The sequence below is a fragment of the Bos taurus genome, chromosome 11 (assembly GCF_002263795.3).
Source record: "Bos taurus isolate L1 Dominette 01449 registration number 42190680 breed Hereford chromosome 11, ARS-UCD2.0, whole genome shotgun sequence".
NCBI lineage: Eukaryota > Metazoa > Chordata > Mammalia > Artiodactyla > Bovidae > Bos > Bos taurus.
In genome coordinates, this window is record NC_037338.1 from 106,885,852 (window position 1) to 106,904,281 (window position 18,430).

Here is an 18,430-nt window from a genome sequence, read left to right on the forward strand (position 1 = left end):
GATCTACTCAGTTGGGACAGATTGGAATCAGCCCTGGGCAGAGCAGCAGGAGTGAGGCAGCCCCAGCCTTGGCGCTGGGGATCTGGGATTGGTCCAGCACGAGCCTGCTAAAGCCAGCAGGGGCCTGGCCTGCTGGACACTGTCGCAGGGGCCCTCTGAGGCCTGCTGCCTGTCTCTGCTCCAGGATTTGAGAAACCAGTGTAGGGGATCAGCCCAGGGAGGGGATGCGGGGCTTCTTCAGGTCTGAAATTTTTATTCAGGGTTCCAGTCCCTGAGGCTCACTGCCATCTGGGTAGCGAGGAAGACCTGGGTAGTGAGGTGCAGTTTCTTCCAAGGGGATTGTGGGGCAGTCTTTGTTCTGATTGATTTCAAATTAGAGGGGTGGAAGAAAACTGGAAACATGAGTTTGTTAAGTCAGAGCCAGATATTTGAGGAAATGAAGAATTCAGGATCCAGACAAGTTTGTAGGTATACAGCAAAACCTCAAAAACAATTATTAGGACTAGAATCTAATATCGATGGAGGGGCAAACATATTTTTTCTCTCTATAATACTCCCTTTTTTAAAAAAAAACTAAAGATAATCTCAGTAAAAGTAACTTGTTTGTATTAAACTTGGTCTGGTTATTTAGATAAGTGCTGCGAGAAGAGTGGCCGATCATTTAAGTGCTTTTTGAGACTGCTTTGTTGCTGCTAATTTTCATAAGGAGTTTCAGACTGAACTCTCAAAAGCTTTCAAAGCCAGGAAACCAAGCCGAGGACATGGCCATCAGATTGTACCTGCGGCCCCTTGTCAGTCAAAGCCTTGGTCATATGGCCAGTGTTTCCAGTTGTGTCCTAGAGAAGGAGAATAGGTTCTTATTGAACTTATGCGAATAAATATATTGTCATGGAAGTCAGAATACTCATTGAAATACTCTGAATTCTGAAGGAATCAGGGGTAAAAAGTAAATGTTTCATCTTTGTTCACAAAGGTAAGGTAAAGTAAATGCCGCTCAGTCGTGTCCGACTCTTTGTGACCCCATGGACTGTAGCCCACCAGGTTCCTCCGTCCATGGGATTTTCCAGGCAAGAATACTGGAGTGGGTTGCCATGTCCTTCTCCAGGGGATCTTCCCAACCCAGGGATCGAACCCAGGTCTCCCGCTTTGTAGGCAGACGCTTTACCATCTGGGCCTCCGGGGAAGTTCACAAAGGTATATCTTACCAAATTGTTGACAGCTTAAGGGACAAGATTTCTTAAAATCTGGAAGAACGTTAATGAACCAGCAATATTTTAGACACATAATCATAAGAGTTATAGTTATCCTACATACCATTTTTGCAGTTTTGTAGAAGTCTCCTCACCAATGTCTCTATATAACTTGAGTCATGTTAAATGCCTTGTGGTGGGTGAAAGACCGATGGGGTTTGCCGTGGAGCCAGGAAGAACAAGGCAGACACCTGTTTAATTTACAGCCACTGTTAGTCTGTTTCAATGTTTCTGAGGCAGGAGCAGATGCTGCCGTGTTACAGGGGCAGACGGCAGGCGGTGAAGGGTCAGAAGGGTCAGAAGGAGGGACTTCAGCCGCAGTTGCCACAGCCTTGATAGGTCCTGCTGCTCTTGCCTCTGCATGACAGTCAGCTGGGCGCTTCCCTGACATCAGGCTCAGTCCTGGTGGCGTGAACCCTCCCTCCCTCCACCAGCAGGGAAAGGCAGGCAGGCCAGCCCTTCCAGAAGGCTCCCTGGTGATGGGCATGGTCTGCACTGCTCATAGGCTTGCACGTGCTGCCTGGGCTGGGGCTGCCATCCTGGAGCCCACCTACCTTTACTCCCACAGGGGTCTTGGCATGGTGTCTGGAGGACTCTGGTGTGGGGGCCGTGGGAGTGCTGAATGATGGGATCTGGGGAGATGAGCTCTTCCCACCCAGAAGCTCAGCTCTCCCTGGACACCAGGTGCCACTGGCCTGGCCCCAGCCCTTGTCCACTCAGGCAGCCTGTTGGGGGAGATGCACTGGCCTGAGGCGTCTTCAGGACCAAGGCTACCCTGTCCCCAGTGCTCTGGGCACAGGTGTGCACCCTACCTGTCTACATGGGTGGCTTCTCCCTTCTAGAGGCTCCAAAGGGAAAGACATCAGCACCATCAAGTCCCTGAGGGTCCTGCGTGTGCTGAGGCCACTCAAGACCATCAAGCGGCTGCCCAAGCTCAAAGTGAGAGTCTGGAGTGGGGCCTGGAGGGGGGTGGGGCTGTGTGTGTGCATGTGTACCTATGTGTGTACACGTTTACAGGTAGACTTCGCGTGTGTGTACATGTGTGTGCACACACGTACATGTAGGAATGCATTGCGGGGTGCACATATGTATCTGGCCTGGCCCCCTGCAGCTTCCCGTGTAGGGTGGGGACGAGCATAGCTGAGGAGAGGCCCCCACGAGGGAGGCCCTACATTGTGTGCATGGGATGGGCTCTCAGCTCTGTGACCATCTCCGAGGGGGCTCCTTCTCTGCATGTCCTGTGAAGCTCTTCTTCCTCCACTCAGGGGCACCCACAGGACCAAGTGTTTTATCAGCAGCTGTAGTGCAGAGGTCAGGGTCACAGGGAGATGCCAGGAGAGCAGGGGTTGGGGGATATGGCTTTAGAATTGTGCTGCAGTCTAATTGTTGCTGAGCTTGTGCTTAAATTCACTTAATCCTCCAAGACTGTGCAGTAAAATGTTAGGAGAACCTTTGACCTGTAGGCCGTGGAGATACTAAGTGATGTGAGGTTCTGGGGGGTGGTTTGCTTAGAGCCCATGTTGAAGGGGCAGCTCAAGGGTGACTGAGGCACCAGGGGCAGGGCTGCCAGGGCAGCTGCCCATGTGTGGAGTGTGCCCCATGGGCCCTTGAGAGCCGGGTGCAGATTGGCCTCTGTGCACAGCCAGCAACAACCAGACCAGGGCAGCAGGGAGAGGTTCACTGGAGAACAGGTGGCCTGGGCAGTGGGAGCAGCTGGGAGTCCCCTCTGGTTCACGCACGTGCCCAAGTCCTGCCTTGAGCTGGCCTCACATCGCCGGTTGTCTACCTCATCCCGAATGCCCCCGACGGGCAGAGGCCAAGCAGTGCCCTCAGTTTAGCCCTGTGCCTTCCCTCCGTGCTGGCCGGAGGCCTGGCTGAGTGGCCTAACGCTGGCCCCAGCCCCAGGCTCTCCGTGGTGTCGGGCCCCCTGCTGCACCAGCTCTTTAGCACCTCCTGCCCACCCGTCCGGTCCAGGAGGACCCTCCTGGTCCCCGGTGCAGACCCTTACGGGTCCCGGGCTGGCCCCGCCCCCTCACAGCCCTGCCCCTCCCCAGGCTGTGTTTGACTGTGTGGTGAACTCCCTGAAGAACGTCCTCAACATCCTGATCGTCTACATGCTCTTCATGTTCATATTTGCTGTCATCGCGGTACAGCTCTTCAAGGGGAAGTTTTTCTACTGCACCGACGAGTCCAAGGAGCTGGAGCGGGACTGCAGGTAAACTGGGCCCCCTACTGTCCCCAGGGCCAGCCTGGGCCCGTCCTGCCTGCACGCCTCAGGGGGCTCAGTGCGGCCTCCCCTGGACGCCGTGTCAACCCTCAAGATCCAGGCTGGGCCCTAAGGTCGGGGCAGCCCCAGGGCTGAAGCCACTTCCTCATCACTGAGGCCTTGGGCCCCAGCTGAGCAGACAAGAGAAGTGCCCTCAGGGAGGGGCGGGGGGGAAGGCTGGTGCCCGTGTGAGCGCCATCCTAGACTTTGCACACAAAGGGAATCGTGTGCTCTGTGTGGCCCGCTGTACCCGACTCCCGCTGCTTCGGCGGTCAAGGTCTCTGCTGCTATGGCCCAAGTGGTCTCCCTCTCCTGACGGTTGGATGTCATTCCTTTTATCATCAAACCTCACTGAACGGATCTGCCTACCTGCTGGTGGACATTTGGGTTGTCCCCACGTTTGGGCTGCTGTGGTTACTGCTGCTTCGAATACATGTGCAACTTTTTCTGTGCACAGGTGCTCTCATTTTTCTCGAGGATAAGCCTGGAGGTGGGGTTGCTGGGCTGCGTGGTGATTCTCTTTGTCAGTTTCAGGAGCTGCCAAACTGTTTCCCACCAACAGTGTCTGAGGGTTCTGATTTCTTCACGGGCTTGCCAACACTGTTATTTTCCTTTTAAAAAATGTAATTATAGCCATCTTAGTGGGGATGAAGTGGTGTCTCATTGTGGTTTGATTTGCGTTTCCTTGATGATTCATGATGTAGAGCCTCTTTTCATGTGCATATTGATAATTTGTATGTCTTCTTTGCAAAAATATCTATTCAGGTCTTTTATCCGTTTTTAAAATTGAAATGTTCATCCATTGTATAACTGATTGTAATAGTTGTTAGTATAGTGCTGATAGAAAGCCCCTTATCAGACAGATGGTTTTCTGTCTTTAGTCCCATTTTGAGTGTTGATGATTTCCTTTGAAAAACAGAGCTTTCCATTTTGACAAAGTCCAATTTACCTATTTTTTCTGTGGCCCCCTATATTTTCTTCTAAGAGTCTTATAGAGTTACTACTTACATTTATGCCTTTGATCTATTTTGAGTTAATTTGTACACATGGGGTGAGATGGGGGTCCACATTCATATTCTCACCTGTAGATACTCAGTGGTTTCAGCACCATCTGATGAAGAGACCAGTCTTTCTCCCCTGAACGGACGACCCTTTTCAAAAGTTGGTTGACTGCAGACACGGGGGTTTGTTTAGATCCTTTGCCTTTGACCTCTGGCTCCCTCTGTGTTCCCACCCCCAGGGGCCAGTATTTGGACTACGAGAAGGAGGAGGTGGAAGCTCAGCCACGGCAGTGGAAGAAATACGACTTCCACTATGACAACGTGCTGTGGGCCCTGCTAACGCTGTTCACTGTGTCCACGGGCGAAGGGTGGCCCATGTGAGTGCTGCCTGGCTCCTCACGGCTGCTCGGCGAGAGAGGGGCAGCTGGGTGGGGAGCTCAGACTCTGCACCTGTCACTAAGCAGATACGCCCTAGGCTCTGTGCTTCCTGGTGAGAGGAGGCCCTCCCTCTGGGAGTGGGCAGCCTGGAGGAGGAGGAGAGTAAGCCCAGAGCACAGTATCATGAGCTCCTAAAAATCCCTGCTCAGTGGCAGGGCGCTGGAGGGAAGAGGAGCTGGCTGCTGGCCTCATTAAGCGGAGCCTGAAGGATGCATGTGTTCAGTGCCGCGCTGGATGGCAGGGGCTGCCTTTAGGGCCGAGAGGACCATCCCTCAGAAGGTAGGGGTGATGCTCTGCCAGGAGACTCTGCTGAACTCAGGGCTTCCTGACAACAGGTGAAGCAGGGTATGGGTAGGTGACCTGGTGTGAAATGGGAGAGAGCCGGGCAGCACAGGACTTCTGGGCCTCTCCCGCTTCTCCTTGTAGGGATAGGACCTCAGGCAGCCAAGGCCTCCTCCTGGAGGTCCCCAGCAGCCCTGAGTACAAGCCCTTTGGGAGGGGCAGCCTGCTGCTGGGAGACACGGCTCTCCTGGGGAGCAGGCCTGGCCGTGCATGGCACCACCCCAGCTCAGCCACAGAAGCCCTCCTGTGACGTGGGTCTTGTCTTTCCTGGGACCGTGTCCTCCTGGGCTCCCCTGATGTTTGGTGTTGGCTCTTGGCCCAGGGTGCTGAAACACTCGGTGGATGCCACCTACGAGGAGCAGGGCCCCAGCCCCGGGTTCCGCATGGAGCTGTCCATCTTCTATGTGGTCTACTTCGTGGTCTTCCCCTTCTTCTTTGTGAACATCTTTGTGGCCTTGATCATCATCACCTTCCAGGAGCAGGGGGACAAAGTCATGTCTGAGTGCAGCTTGGAGAAGAACGAGGTAGGACTCCCTGCCTTTCCATTTCCAGGCAGCTCCCTGGTGGGCAATGTGGTCAGGGCCCTTGGGCCTCCCTTCTGTGTGGGGACCACTGGCCAGCATGGGGTGGGGAGGGCTGCCTGGAGAAGGCCTTCTGTCATCGGGGCTCTGTGTGTGGCTGGGGGAGGGGGTGTGCAGGGGCTCGAAGGGGTCCAAGTTCTCACTTCTCCTTTCTCCCTCGCAGAGGGCTTGTATCGACTTCGCCATTAGCGCCAAACCCCTGACGCGGTACATGCCCCAGAACAAGCAGTCGTTCCAGTACAAGACGTGGACGTTCGTGGTCTCACCACCCTTTGAGTATTTCATCATGGCCATGATAGCCCTCAACACAGTGGTGCTGATGATGAAGGTGCGTGAGGCCTGCATGGTGGACTGCAGGCGCCCGTGGACACGGGGACTCGACTCTAGCCGGGGGGAGGGCCCGCTCCTCCTGGGGTGTTGGCAGCGGTGATACCACCCAGAGTGCTGGTCAGCTTGGGCTGCCTCCGCAACCCAGATTTCCTGGTTGTCCGTGGGCTGAGATCGTGAGAAGGTTCTGGAAGACACGGGGAGCAGGGAGGGCTGTCCCAGCGCGGCGGGTGTGTCTGCCCGCTGTGCTCTGACAGGAGGTCTTCATGAGCCTGGTGGGGTGGGTCAGGGCAGCTGAGCCCATGGCCAACAGCACCTCTTCCTTGGGCAGTTCTACGATGCGCCCTACGAGTACGAACTGATGTTGAAGTGTCTGAACATCGTGTTCACGTCCATGTTCTCCATGGAGTGTGTGCTCAAGGTCATCGCCTTTGGAGTGCTGGTATGTGCCTTAGCCCCTCCAGGCCTTCTGGTGTCTGTGTTCTGGCCACCCCTGTGTAGGGCATCTTTGAGTGTTCATTGTTTGGAGCTGGGATTCCCTGAACCCCCAGAGCACATATGACCCTGAGGGGGCCCAGGGAAGCGACTGCCGGGTTCTGCCCCACCTCTGCCCCCACCCTGTTCCTGGAGGGGAGGGGATGTGCAGCCTTGTGCTCCGCCCACCTGCCCACGAGGGAGCCCATGTATCCTCTGCTACCTTCTTGACGAGAGGCCACCTCCTACAGCTTGTCTGCAGAGCCTCCCCACCCCCGCCAGCCCAGCACTAACTGCCCTTCTTTCTCTCCAGAACTATTTCAGAGACGCCTGGAATGTCTTTGACTTTGTCACTGTGTTGGGAAGTATTACTGATATTTTAGTAACAGAGATTGCGGTGAGTAGCTCTCCTGCCCCTGCAGGCCCTGAGCGGTCTCCCCACTGTGCCTCCAGGCCTGGGGGTTAGCTCCTCCTCAGAGGATGCTTCCCCACGAAGCTCCTCCCCAGAGGCGAGTTTGGGGGCTGGGTGTCCTGTAGGCACATGCTTTATCTTGGGTAAGAAATTGGTTCCCAGAAGGTCTTCCAGGCTGATGGCTGGAGAATCACTGGGAGTGTAAGTGACCAGGAAGATAAGGATCTTGTAATTTCGTATGTGTCTAGTACGGATGCACCTGACAACTGGTTCCAAAAAGATACAACTAAAGCCAAGAAGGATTTGGAGTATTTTAAAATATCAGGTTTGTTTTACATACGTGTGTGTGTGTGCACACGCACACATGCTGGAGATTCTAGTTCTTACTAAAATGCATGGATTATATCTGAAAACTGACTGAGGGCTAGAGCATGAACATGTCTCAACAAACTTGAAATAATCTGAGTCATAAGCGGTGTTCTTCAAGCACAACAGATCGATAGGATCAAAGATAAGAACATCTCTATCAACGTTTCTTATGTTCAATTCCCTAGGAACAGACGCTGAGATGAGGGTTCTTGTAAAAGTTATTTTTTGGGACATGTTCCGAGGCAGAACCGCGGGGAGAGCTTTGGGGAGGTGGGTGGGGAGAGAAGAACCACAGGGGCTGAGGCTCCAGCTCCATGTCGGGTGAGCTTCGGAGTTCTGTGCCCACCAGGTCTCGGCTAAAGGCTTGCCTGGGGTGTGGATTCCCAGGTACCCGAGTGCCCTGAAGCAGGTAAAGCAGGCTCCCGCAGCCTGTGCTGCTGGGCCTAAGGGCCACATGCAGGGTGGGGGCATCTGCTTGCAGCCCTGGCCCCACCCGGCTCTGCCTACTCTTCATGTCGGGTCCTGTCTCTGGCTTCAGATGGTGCTGGTCATGACCTCAGGGAGGAGGGAGTTGATGGGAGGAGGAACAGGGTGCCTACGGTTGTCACGGGGACCCACGTCATCTTGGGATCTTTGCTGTGGCCAGCCCTCTGCTGCTCTGGTTGCTGGTCATACCAAGTGAGCCAGCGTTCATGCTGTACCGCCAAGGCCCTGCTTGCTGTGCCCTGTGGTGGCTCTAGCTGCTATGATGGTGCAGGCACAGTTCAGACTGGTCCAAGAAACTTCTAGAAAGGCCCCTGGGAGCCCCCTGATTTCCAGACAGACTTCTCCCTGCCCCACGCAAGGGCAGCTCTGCCCTTCACACCTTGGCTGTGAAGAGCCCAGAGTCACAGGAGCCAGGGTGGCCTCCTGGGTCCCACACAGGAAGCTGTCTCCACCTGTTTGAGTCTGGACTCCTAGATGTGCCTCACTTGAGTTTGTGGGATGGTGGCGCAAAGTCCCCCTGGGCTCCTGTGGGTGACAGGGCCCACCTCTACTTTGGGCCCTTGTTTCCCAAATCCATGCATGTTTTCAGGTTGGGCACCCAGTATGTCTATCGGCCGCCCACTCCTCTTGAAGGACAGCTCCGCCATCCCAGTGTCTTTTCTGTGCCTGCGAGAGGCTGTCCCGGCGTTTCACCCGGCCGACACCTGAGTGATGTGGAGGCTGACATGCTAGCGGGTCCTGGGTCTCTCGCCCTGTTGGCCCTCCTTTCTCCTCTAAGTGGATGTCGTGTGGAATCTCCTTCTGGTACATCTCTGACGCTAGTGCATCAGCCAAGGCAGGCCTGACCCGAGATGTGAGTGGTCCCTGTGGAGACCCATCACTGCTGTTTCCAGGGGAGAGTTTCCCACAAAGTGACTGCTGGCAGCACCAAGTATGGCTCTCCTTAGAGGCCTGCAGGTGGCCTCTGCTTGCAATGGGCAGGTGTTCAGTAGTGGCTGTGGCTGTATTCGCTTTGCTGAGGAGGAGCCTGGCTGTCGGGCCCAGGCACAGGCTTCCCCCAGCTGTCTCAGTCCCTGCCTCTGTGGGTCTGCCGTGTGAGTGGGGCTGGGGACGGAGGCCTGCTGCCATCGTCGGCCAGTGCGTCCAGGGTGCGTGGGTTTTAGTGCCTCTGTGGCTGTGGGTGCCGGGGTGGTGTTCACATAGGACACATAGTGTCCGTTCCCAGGTCCAGCCGGTGCCTCTGCCCCAAACCTTGTTCCCTCCAGAGGCCTGAGCAAGCTGGAGTCCTTGCCTTATCACAGACAACTTCTCCCTACACACACACACACACACACACACACAAACACACACACACACGTACCCATGCCATGGTAGATTGCGCACACCACTCAGAGCTCTGCCTCACACTGTCTCTTGGGCAGCCCTGCCTGGGGCTCTACTGAGGGCTGTACTAGTATATCAAGCCAGTCCCTCCATAACCAGGTTTTGAGTTTTACGGCCCAGTTTTAGTGACCATCCCACGATGTGCTGGGAAAGGGTGACCTGAGAAGAGACTGGTGTGACAGAGGCGAGAGGCTGGCTGGGCCTTCCTGTCATGTGACTGTGGCCTCTAGACTTGCTGCCGTGTGGCCCCAGATATGGCATGTCCATTGTGCCCCAGGCTGTTGCTGGGCCTGCAGCACATGACTCGTGAGGGCAACTTTGGTGCCATAGATACGGCGTCTCATGGTCAGACAGTCTCTGTAGGACCTTGTAGCCAGGCATGACATCTCTGCAGATGATGTGAATCTTTGCTCCAGGAGCCTGCTGCTGCTGCTGCTGCTAAGTCGCTTCAGTCGTGTCCGACTCTGTGCAACCCCATAGACAGCAGCCCACCAGGCTCCCCCATCCCTGGGATTCTCCAGGCAAGAACACTGGAATGGGTTGCCATTTCCTTCTCCAATGCACGAAAGTGAAAAGTGAAAGTGAAGTCACTCAGTCCTGTCTGACTCTTAGCGACCCCATGGACTGCAGCCCACCAGGCTCCTCCGTCCATGGGATTTTCCAGGCAAGAGTACTGGAGTGGGGTGCCATTGCCAGGAGCCTAGGTGACTATATTGACTTTCATGTGGGGACTTCGAGGGCCCCACACAAGTGTTTATCTCCCACAGATATTCCTAGCACCATGGGGCCTGCTGGGGCTTGTGGCCCAAGTGGCAGGCTCCTGACACTGCAGTGTGGACCTGCTAGAGAGCCTTCTCTTGCTCTGAAACCTGCTGCTTTGAGTCACCTGATAAATGGAAGCAGCGGTCTTTCCTTAGTTGGGCCTGCTATCTCCAGGACACACAGAGTCTTCCAAGAGTAGGAGGCGTGAGGTCCAGTGGGGTCCATGTTCAGGCATGGCTCACACCACTGGATTATAACACTCTTGTACACTAGATTTCCACCTCAAACATGGGGAAAGGCCATTTCAATGCTAAATATGTTCTAGAGAATAGAAGAGGGAACATTTCCTAACTAGTTGTATGAGGCTACATCATACAATGTAGCCTTGAATCTTGACATCAAAAATTTTAAGAAGAGTGTAAGAAAGGAAGATCATAATCCATACTCACTCATTAACATAGATGCAGAATTCAAAACAGCATGTAAGCAAGCCAGATCCCGCAGTGTCCAGGAAGAAGTGCAGTCAGGTTTATCCCAGGAACACCAGATTCCACAACAGAAAGTCCATCTCTGTAATTTACATGAACAGGTCAAAGGACACTGTTAATAAGCCTGTCACAGATGCAGAAAAGATACTCAATAAAATTCAGATTTTATTCGTGATGAAAACGATTAGCATGTGTTACCTTGATGAAGAGCATTCACCAAGAAGCCCTATGCAAATATCTACAGTGGTGAAATTTGGAAAGAATTCCCTTTAAAATCAGAAAAGGACAATGATGTCTGTAACCACTACTTCTTTTCAACATTGAACAATATATCAACAGTTCAGTAAGTTGTGTGTCAGCTTCATAAGAACAGATTTTTGTCTGCTTTGCTCACTGCTGATTCCAGTGCTTAAAATAGTGCCTGGCAGTGTGCAGGCGTTCGTAAGTACTTGCCGAATGAATAAGACAGAAAAACAAAGGGAATGCTTAAGTTTCAGAAGGGGACTACGTAAACTGCCATTAGTCGAAGAAGACGTATCATCTGTGGATGAAATCTAGGATAATCTAAAACTAATTGAATGTGAGGTTGCTCAAGAGAGTGCATTGTATTTCGTTACAACATCAGCACTCCTGACGATAAACCTAACAAGGTGTGTGTGCGAGATCTCTTTGTGCAAAATTATTAAACGAAGACCTGCATAGATGGAGGTGTATGTCATGTTAATAAGTAGTGTCAGTGTCATAGAGATGGCGATTTTCCCCAGTTGATCTATAGATTCAATGCAATTTCAATAAAAATACCAATTATTTTGCTTTTCTTTTTGTTTGTCTCTTTTTATGCAGTTTGGCAAGTTGTTTTTAGCATTTGTAAGAAAGAGAAAGGCTCACAAATGGCCAAGATACTTGAGAAGAAGGTGCTCCTGGGGGGCTGTGGTGGGGAGGCTGCTGCTGACAGTGAGGAGACATCCTGGGAAGTTGTAGCAGTTAAAACAGTGTGGTGTTGGCATAGGCATAGCTCAAGAGCCTGGACACGGACTTGGTTGTATTTGGAAACTTGGTGTGTGACTCACTGTGGGCGTAACTGATGAACAACACAGGGGAAAAGAGACGTTGGATCTTGGTTCATACATTCACGAAAATGCGGCAAATGGGTGAAAAAACGTAAGTGTAAGAGACAAAACTTTAACAGTCTTAGAAGAAAATACAAGAGATTATCTTTAAGACCTTGAGATAGGGATGCTTTGTTAAGCAAAATATATGTAAAGTACCAGCCATAACTGGAAAAGATTGTATAAAATAAAGTTTTTGTTTATCAAAAGGAGGAATGCCGATCCGTGAAGAGGGAAAGGACGGTCACATCACACTCCTTCACGTATGTGTGTTAAGACACTTACTTGTGCAGTGCCTGTGGTGTGCTCAGCACTGTCCTAAGTGCTGGGACGAAAGGTGCAACTCTGTTTCATCCTAGTGGGCAGGACTCACAGTGCCAGTGACGGTGGGAAGACAGAGCAGAGCGCGTGAGGACTGGGTGCTTGTGTGTCATGAGGCGCAGCTCCAGGCAGCGAGCTGGGCTCACGCGGAGGTGGAGCCGGTCAGAGCTGCGGGCAGCAGAGGCCCCCTCAGGGCTGAGGGGGTGGGCACGCTGGCTGCACAGGGAAGGCTGTGCAGTCAGTAGAGCTTGGCTTTTCTTCTGAGTGCGATGGGAGGACTTGGAGGCTTTGTGAGGAGCGACACTGTCTGGCTTTTAAGGCCACAGCCCTGGTGGCTCTGTCGAGAAGTGTGTGCAGGTGCAAGCAGAGGCTGTTTTAGCTGGATTGTCCTAGAAACAGACCTGAGACAGGGTGTGGTTCAAGTTGTTATCTGGAAGCGAGTGGGAAGGAAGGTGGGGCAGCTCGTGGAAGATGCTGGCAGGTCAGCTGCTGTTATATCCCTGGGCATCCCCACCAGGCATTGTCTGCCACAGGTAGAGAGGGCCAAACAATCAGCCTGTATTGGGCTTCCCTGGTAACGAATCTACGTGCCAATGAAGGAGACCCGGGTTCAATCCCAGGAAGATTCCCTGAGAAGAAAATGGCAACCGACTCCAGTATTCTTGCCTGGAAAGTCCCACGGGCAGAGGAGCCAGGCGGGCTGCTGTCCATGGGGTGGCAAAGAGTTGGATATGACTTAGTGACTGAATAACAACTCATCATTTATTGACGTTAGGCTGTAGGCCTTGTGTCCTGGCCTGGAAAAGCTTTCAGGAACAAAGATATAAGCTGTGACAACTGGATATTGGGCCACAGAAGATGTGTATGTGGCCCAGCATTACTGCCATGAGCCAGGAGTGGAGCTGGGGAGCTGGGGTGCAGTGAGACATGGTCAAGTTCTGGGTGTAACTTCAAGGTAGAGCTGTAGATGAATCAGATGGGAGTGTGAGAGATGAAGCAAGGATGGCATCAGAATTTTTTTCTGAGCACTTGGAGAAGTGGTCGGTCTTTCATTGAAAAGGGAGAAAATTGTGAGGAACAGGTTTTCTGATGACCGTCTGGCTGCACTTTATCCGTGTTAGAGTTCAGTCCGGCTGCCCTCCCTGGAGTCGTCCATGGGCAGCCAGAGGAGACTCGGGCCAATAATGTAAGGCTGGGAATTGTGAGCCTGTAAGATGAGATGGTGTGAGATCCACGGGAGCAAAGAGTGTGAGGCCAGTACGTGGTGACCAGGGCTGGAGGGCAGAGGCCTTCCAGACCCCAGGGGAGGTTAGTGTCCAGAGTGTGCGAGGCTCTTCTGTGAGCCCAATGCATCTTACAGAGCAGAAGACACACCACGGAAAGATGCTCAACCTTATTTGTAATCAAAGAAATGCAAAGTGAAACAGCACCGAGATGCCATTTCATAGTTACTGGTTTGTCAAACAGAAATTCCGACGTGGCCAGCGGTGGGTGAGGATGTGGGTGCTGCTGCTGGGTGTCTGGGGAGGTCGGGCACATCTGTAGCTACAGCCTCCAAGGTACAGGTGTGCAGGGTGCCTGAGCAGATGAGCCTGGAGACGTTGTTCACTCTGATGTTCATGGCAGTGTCTGCAGTGGCAGCAGAAGTGGTTTGTGGACACAGTGAATGAAATCTTCATCAGGAGGACGCCTCTCAAATTGACATTTGCTCAGAGTCAGAGCACAAGTTCACCCAAGCCCACGAGGGCTACATACAGTCTAATCCCATCACAGAGTTAAGAAAAGACAAGTATAGCTCATTTTAAGAGTTTGAGCTAAAACAGTAAAGAAAAGCAATTATTAACAATAATTAAGTGTAGTTACTACATCTTGTGGAGGGGGGCATGGCAACCTACTCCAGTATTCCTGCCTGGAGAACCCCCAGGGATGGAGGAGCCTGGTGGGCTACAATCCATGGGGATCGCAGAGTCAGACACAACTGAGCGACTAAGCACAACTACATCTGGGGAAGAGAGAGACAGGAAGGGCTTTCAGAGGAATGGTGACATTCTGGTTTTTAAGCTGGATAATGAATATATGGATGATTTATCATCTTTATTTAAAAAACATGTGTGTATATATATAATTACACGTATTCTTTTGTTTACATGAGATGTTTCATGGTGTTGAGAAGTTAATGATCTGAACAATCCAGGCTGAGAGCTGCCATTTTAACAAAAAAAAATCAAGGGTGTTTGTTGTACTAGCTGTTGGCCTTGCAGTACGGTCTGGGTGCTGCCCGTTCACTGTGGGCTTCCCGCTCAGAAACGGTTCCCCTGTGTGCTCTGCTTCCCTGGACACAGGAATCTTTATTCCCCTGGAAAAAAGGATCCGAACACTGGGCTTCCGACTGCAAGGGCACAGTCCCGGGGGTTTGGGCACGTGTGTGCCTCGTCAGCAGGGGGTGGAGGCTCAGGTGGCTAATGTCATCGACGTGCTGTCTCCCAGGGATGCCTCTCCAGAGAGAGGCCCCTCAGCTGCTGGACTCTTGAGGGGCAGCTTGCAGATGTTTGAGACCCTCCAGGGCAGCCTCCCTCAATCCTGCACACCCAGCAGTTCTGGTGGGAGTGTTCAGAATCCGCCTGGTCTCAAAGCTCAGCTGCCCAGCTGCTAGTGATTTCCGAGGGCAGTCTTCTTGCTGCTCTGCCTGGAGGAGGGAAGAGGAAAGCAAGCCGCCCTGTGGGTTTCCGTGTTGCTTCTCTTTCTCCATTTGTAGTCACTTCATCTGTTACTTTGTGGATGCACTTTTTTTTTCCTGAGGCAAAAATATGAGTGTCAGTTCCCACTCCCAACTTAAAAGTCGCATAGAGCAATAGTCTTAATAACCAGGGTCGCATAGAGAAAGTGCTCCAAACAAGCATGAAACTGACATTGATTTCTTTGCCTGGAATAAAAAAATAAGTGTCTGTGAGTCATCTTTGGATTTGCATTACAAACAGAAATGCAAATGACGCCTCTGTCTGCGTAACCTACAGATTTCAAAAATGTGTTTTGATTTGGTTCATTTTTAAGCAAAATATGCAGTTTACCAAAATCCTAAAAATTTCCAGTGAAGTATTCAGAGTTTGAGTTTTTGCTTGTGTTGATGACTCATTTTCTCTTTTGTTTTCTGTTTTTGTTCTTGATTTACCTTAACCTACCTGCTGACTCACGCCACCCAACATACAATGCGAAAACCATGTCTCCGTCTGTATGTTGCGCGCCTGCTGCTCAAACATCCCAATTTGTAAATAACACGCAAATATCCATCCATGAAAACATCACATATAGGAAACGGTTGGTTTCATGACTTATACAGTTCTTAAAGCTCTTTGTTTTGCTTGCTCTGCTCTCCTTTTCCTCTGCTTCCTGTCACCCTCACCGCCGCCCTCCTGTGCTCAGAGCCCAGCTGTACCCGCCCCCTCTGGCCTCTAGTGCGCTCTCCCTGGCTCCTGGCCTTCTGAGGGCCCTCAGGGGCCACTTGATCACAGGAACTGGCCTTGGGCCAAGAGAGGAGATAGGGGCTTCTGAGAGAGAGGCAGGTAAGTGTCGAGACTGAGTCAGCATTGGGGGTGGGGGTTGCTGGGTGCGAGGTTGGACCTGCTCCCTGTAAAGTCCGCGGTTTCTGCTGCAGAGTCATCTCCCTTCTGCTCTACCTCTGTTGGCCAGCAGACCAAGTGGGCTTGGGTCCACCTCTGACGAAGTCTCCTGTTGGGTCCTTCCTGGACAGACCTTATGTGGAGGCCTGGCTGGGGGGCACGCACCTTGGGGGATGGTCCTGACTGAGTAGGAAGAGGGCCTTTGCCCCAGGAGGCAGCAGAGAGCTGGGCCTCCATCCAGCACCATGGATTCCCGTGTGCCCTGGTCAGCGAGCTTGTGTGGAGCCCATGTAAGTGGGGTGGACAGGGCCTCCTTCCGGGTCTGAGGACAATCTGAGGGAGAGTGGGGACGCTGGAGCAGACTGAGCCGAGGCCTCGGCTGGAAGTTCATGCAAAGAGCAAATGTTTCAGGTTCCTGAACAGAAGGTGAATGTGGTAAAGCGTTTCACAATCAGCAGAAAAGCTTGAGTTTTGAGAAAAAGACATTTAAGCCGCACAAGTACCAGGCTGCATCTTTAGCGCAGGCTCTGCTGGTGTCGTCAGGCCTCCGCTCAGCCCTTCCTGCCGCCCCCGAGCAGGCCCCTCGGGCTTACTCCTTTTCTCTCTGTCTTTCCTCCTGTCTCCCCCATCATCAGTCCCCTTGAGAATGAAGCTGAGTAGGAAAGCAGCTTGTTCCCCGTGCGGCTGCACCTCCTCCCCAGCACGTGTGGGGCCCCCGGCACCTGTGCACAGTCTGAGGGGGAGCCCCTCATTCTGCTGCGAGTCTGCCCAGACGCAATGATGCGCTTGGACACAGGAGGTGAGGGCCTTGGCCTGGGGTCCACTTACCTTTGTGGCTCCCATCTCAGTTTTCTCAATGATTCCTCACCCCCAGGCGTGACGTCCTAACACCGCCACCGTGGGGAGGAGGAAGCAGGTGCTCAGTGGAGCTGGGGACCAGTGTCCCCTCAGTGTAAAGCAGCTGCCGCATTGAGGGGTGCAGCGTTGACCTTTCTGGCTCAGAGGCAGGGGTGATAAGGGGGCCCTGACTTGAAAGTCGCTGTGTCTACTCCAGGCTACAGCAGAAACCGTGGACTCTGGGGGTGGGGAGGGTTGTGTCCACCTCCAGGGGTCGGCTGAGGCCAGGGGTGGCCGTGCTCAGCCGTGGGGAGGCCACCGTGTGCTTGCTGCCCCCACTGTCCAGCATGCGGCCCGCTTGGTGGTGTCTGGTGGCTCGGGCCCTGGGTGCAGCCATGATGTGCTCAGGCCATCACACTGCTTGCGGCATCTGTAGCTGCCTCACCATCCTCCTTCATGACTGTCTAGGGCTGTCTGTCTGTTGGCACCCCACCCTCTCCTAGGTGCCTACTGGAGCCCCGAGGAGAAAGTCTGGGAGGATGGGTGGGGCCTGGGTGTCAGTGGGAAGTGTTATGTGACTGAGCTCTGTGTCCAGGGACTTGAATGGACAGCACCTTCCTCTGTCTGCTCTGGTATCCGTCCCTTCTTTATTACCCAGAAGACTATTTCCTCCCACTATTTTCAGGAGATCATCTTGTCTGTGCCAATTGCCTGAGCAAATTGCTTTTGTCCTGGCCCCTCCAGGTGCACATGCGCAGGTGGTTTCAAAATGAAGAAGCCTGAGGAGGCAGCCCCTCACCCTTGCTGGGCTTCATTGTCCTGTACAAAGGGCTCCCTGACACCCTAAAAGTTCCCCCTTCCAACCTCCTGAGATCACTGGCTCACCTGAGAGTCCTCAAGGCCCAGGGGACTCAGATAGAGAGTGTGGATGTATCTCATCTACCCTGTCTGCCCTGAGGGTCTCTTTCCCCAGCTCGAGCTAGTGAGGGAGCTGCAGGCAAATGAGAACCCCCTCCAGGATCACGTCCCGAGGTCAACTCTGCCTTCTTGCTGATCTGGACCACAGTCAGCCCTTCTGTGCCTGTGAACTGCCCTGTCCCCCTGTGGAATTGTCTAAAACTCAGCACCACCACCCAGGGTAACTTATGTCCCTCACCAGCACAGTCCAGAGTCCCAGGTGGAAGTGAAGAAGCCAGCCCCTGAGATGAGGCAAGCAAGGGGTGGAGTGAGGCCTGTCCCCCGACAGACACCTCGTCCTAGCCAAGATCAGATGGGCAGCCCTGGAGCGGGACGCCGTTCCTCCCAGACCCTGCCACCTCCTGCACGTGCTCACCGTGGCTGCTGCCTCATTCAACACCTGCTCTCTTTTCTCTGTGTCTGACCACTGAATCTGGCAACACAATGTATCTAGCCTGAGCTGCTTGCGTATTTTAAAACAGCAAAGTGTGAGGAAGCTGCTCTCAGGCTGCGTGTGGGTGGGCAGAAGAGGGCACCTGGTCTCTAAGCAGGCAGGGCAAGAAGCCCCCCGTGCCCATGAGCACCCCTTTCTACTCAGGGACACTGCCCAGAGCCGGGCCCCCTGAAAGGGATGTGCCAGGGATTCGGGTGCCCTTGAGCCAGGGTGGAAGCGTTACTCCCGGGTCATCCGTGGAGCCCAGAGATTATCGGTTTGCTCTGTGCTTGACTTTAGACCCTCTGGATGAGGGCGTGCTGTGAGACATCTCGGGTTCTCTGGAGCAGAGACTGGTCTGGGGGCTACGGAGGGGGCTTCTCGGGTGGCAGCAGCGGGGCCGCCACCACCTACAGCTCCTGTCAAGACTTGTCCGCAGGTCCCTGCCTGGCCCCAGAGGACGTGTCCGCCCCTCTGCTGGGCCCCGGGTGGCAGGGCCTTGCTGGCATGTGGGAGACAAGGGCATGGCCCTCGAGTCTGAGGAGAGGCAGCCCCGCCCAGTCCCTGGGCTGCTCAG

At 53.4% G+C, this 18,430-nt stretch overlaps 1 protein-coding gene across 1 annotated transcript in view; it reads left to right on the top strand.

The window, feature by feature from the left end:
• Positions 1 to 18,430, top strand: part of CACNA1B (calcium voltage-gated channel subunit alpha1 B) — a 210,777-nt gene that overhangs the window by 163,460 nt on the left and 28,887 nt on the right. Inside the window, 7 exon segments of the mRNA NM_174632.2 lie at positions 2,093 to 2,189; positions 3,305 to 3,465; positions 4,757 to 4,894; positions 5,620 to 5,821; positions 6,042 to 6,206; positions 6,537 to 6,647; positions 6,993 to 7,076. Of these exon segments, the coding sequence (NP_777057.1) occupies positions 2,093 to 2,189; positions 3,305 to 3,465; positions 4,757 to 4,894; positions 5,620 to 5,821; positions 6,042 to 6,206; positions 6,537 to 6,647; positions 6,993 to 7,076 (958 nt within the window).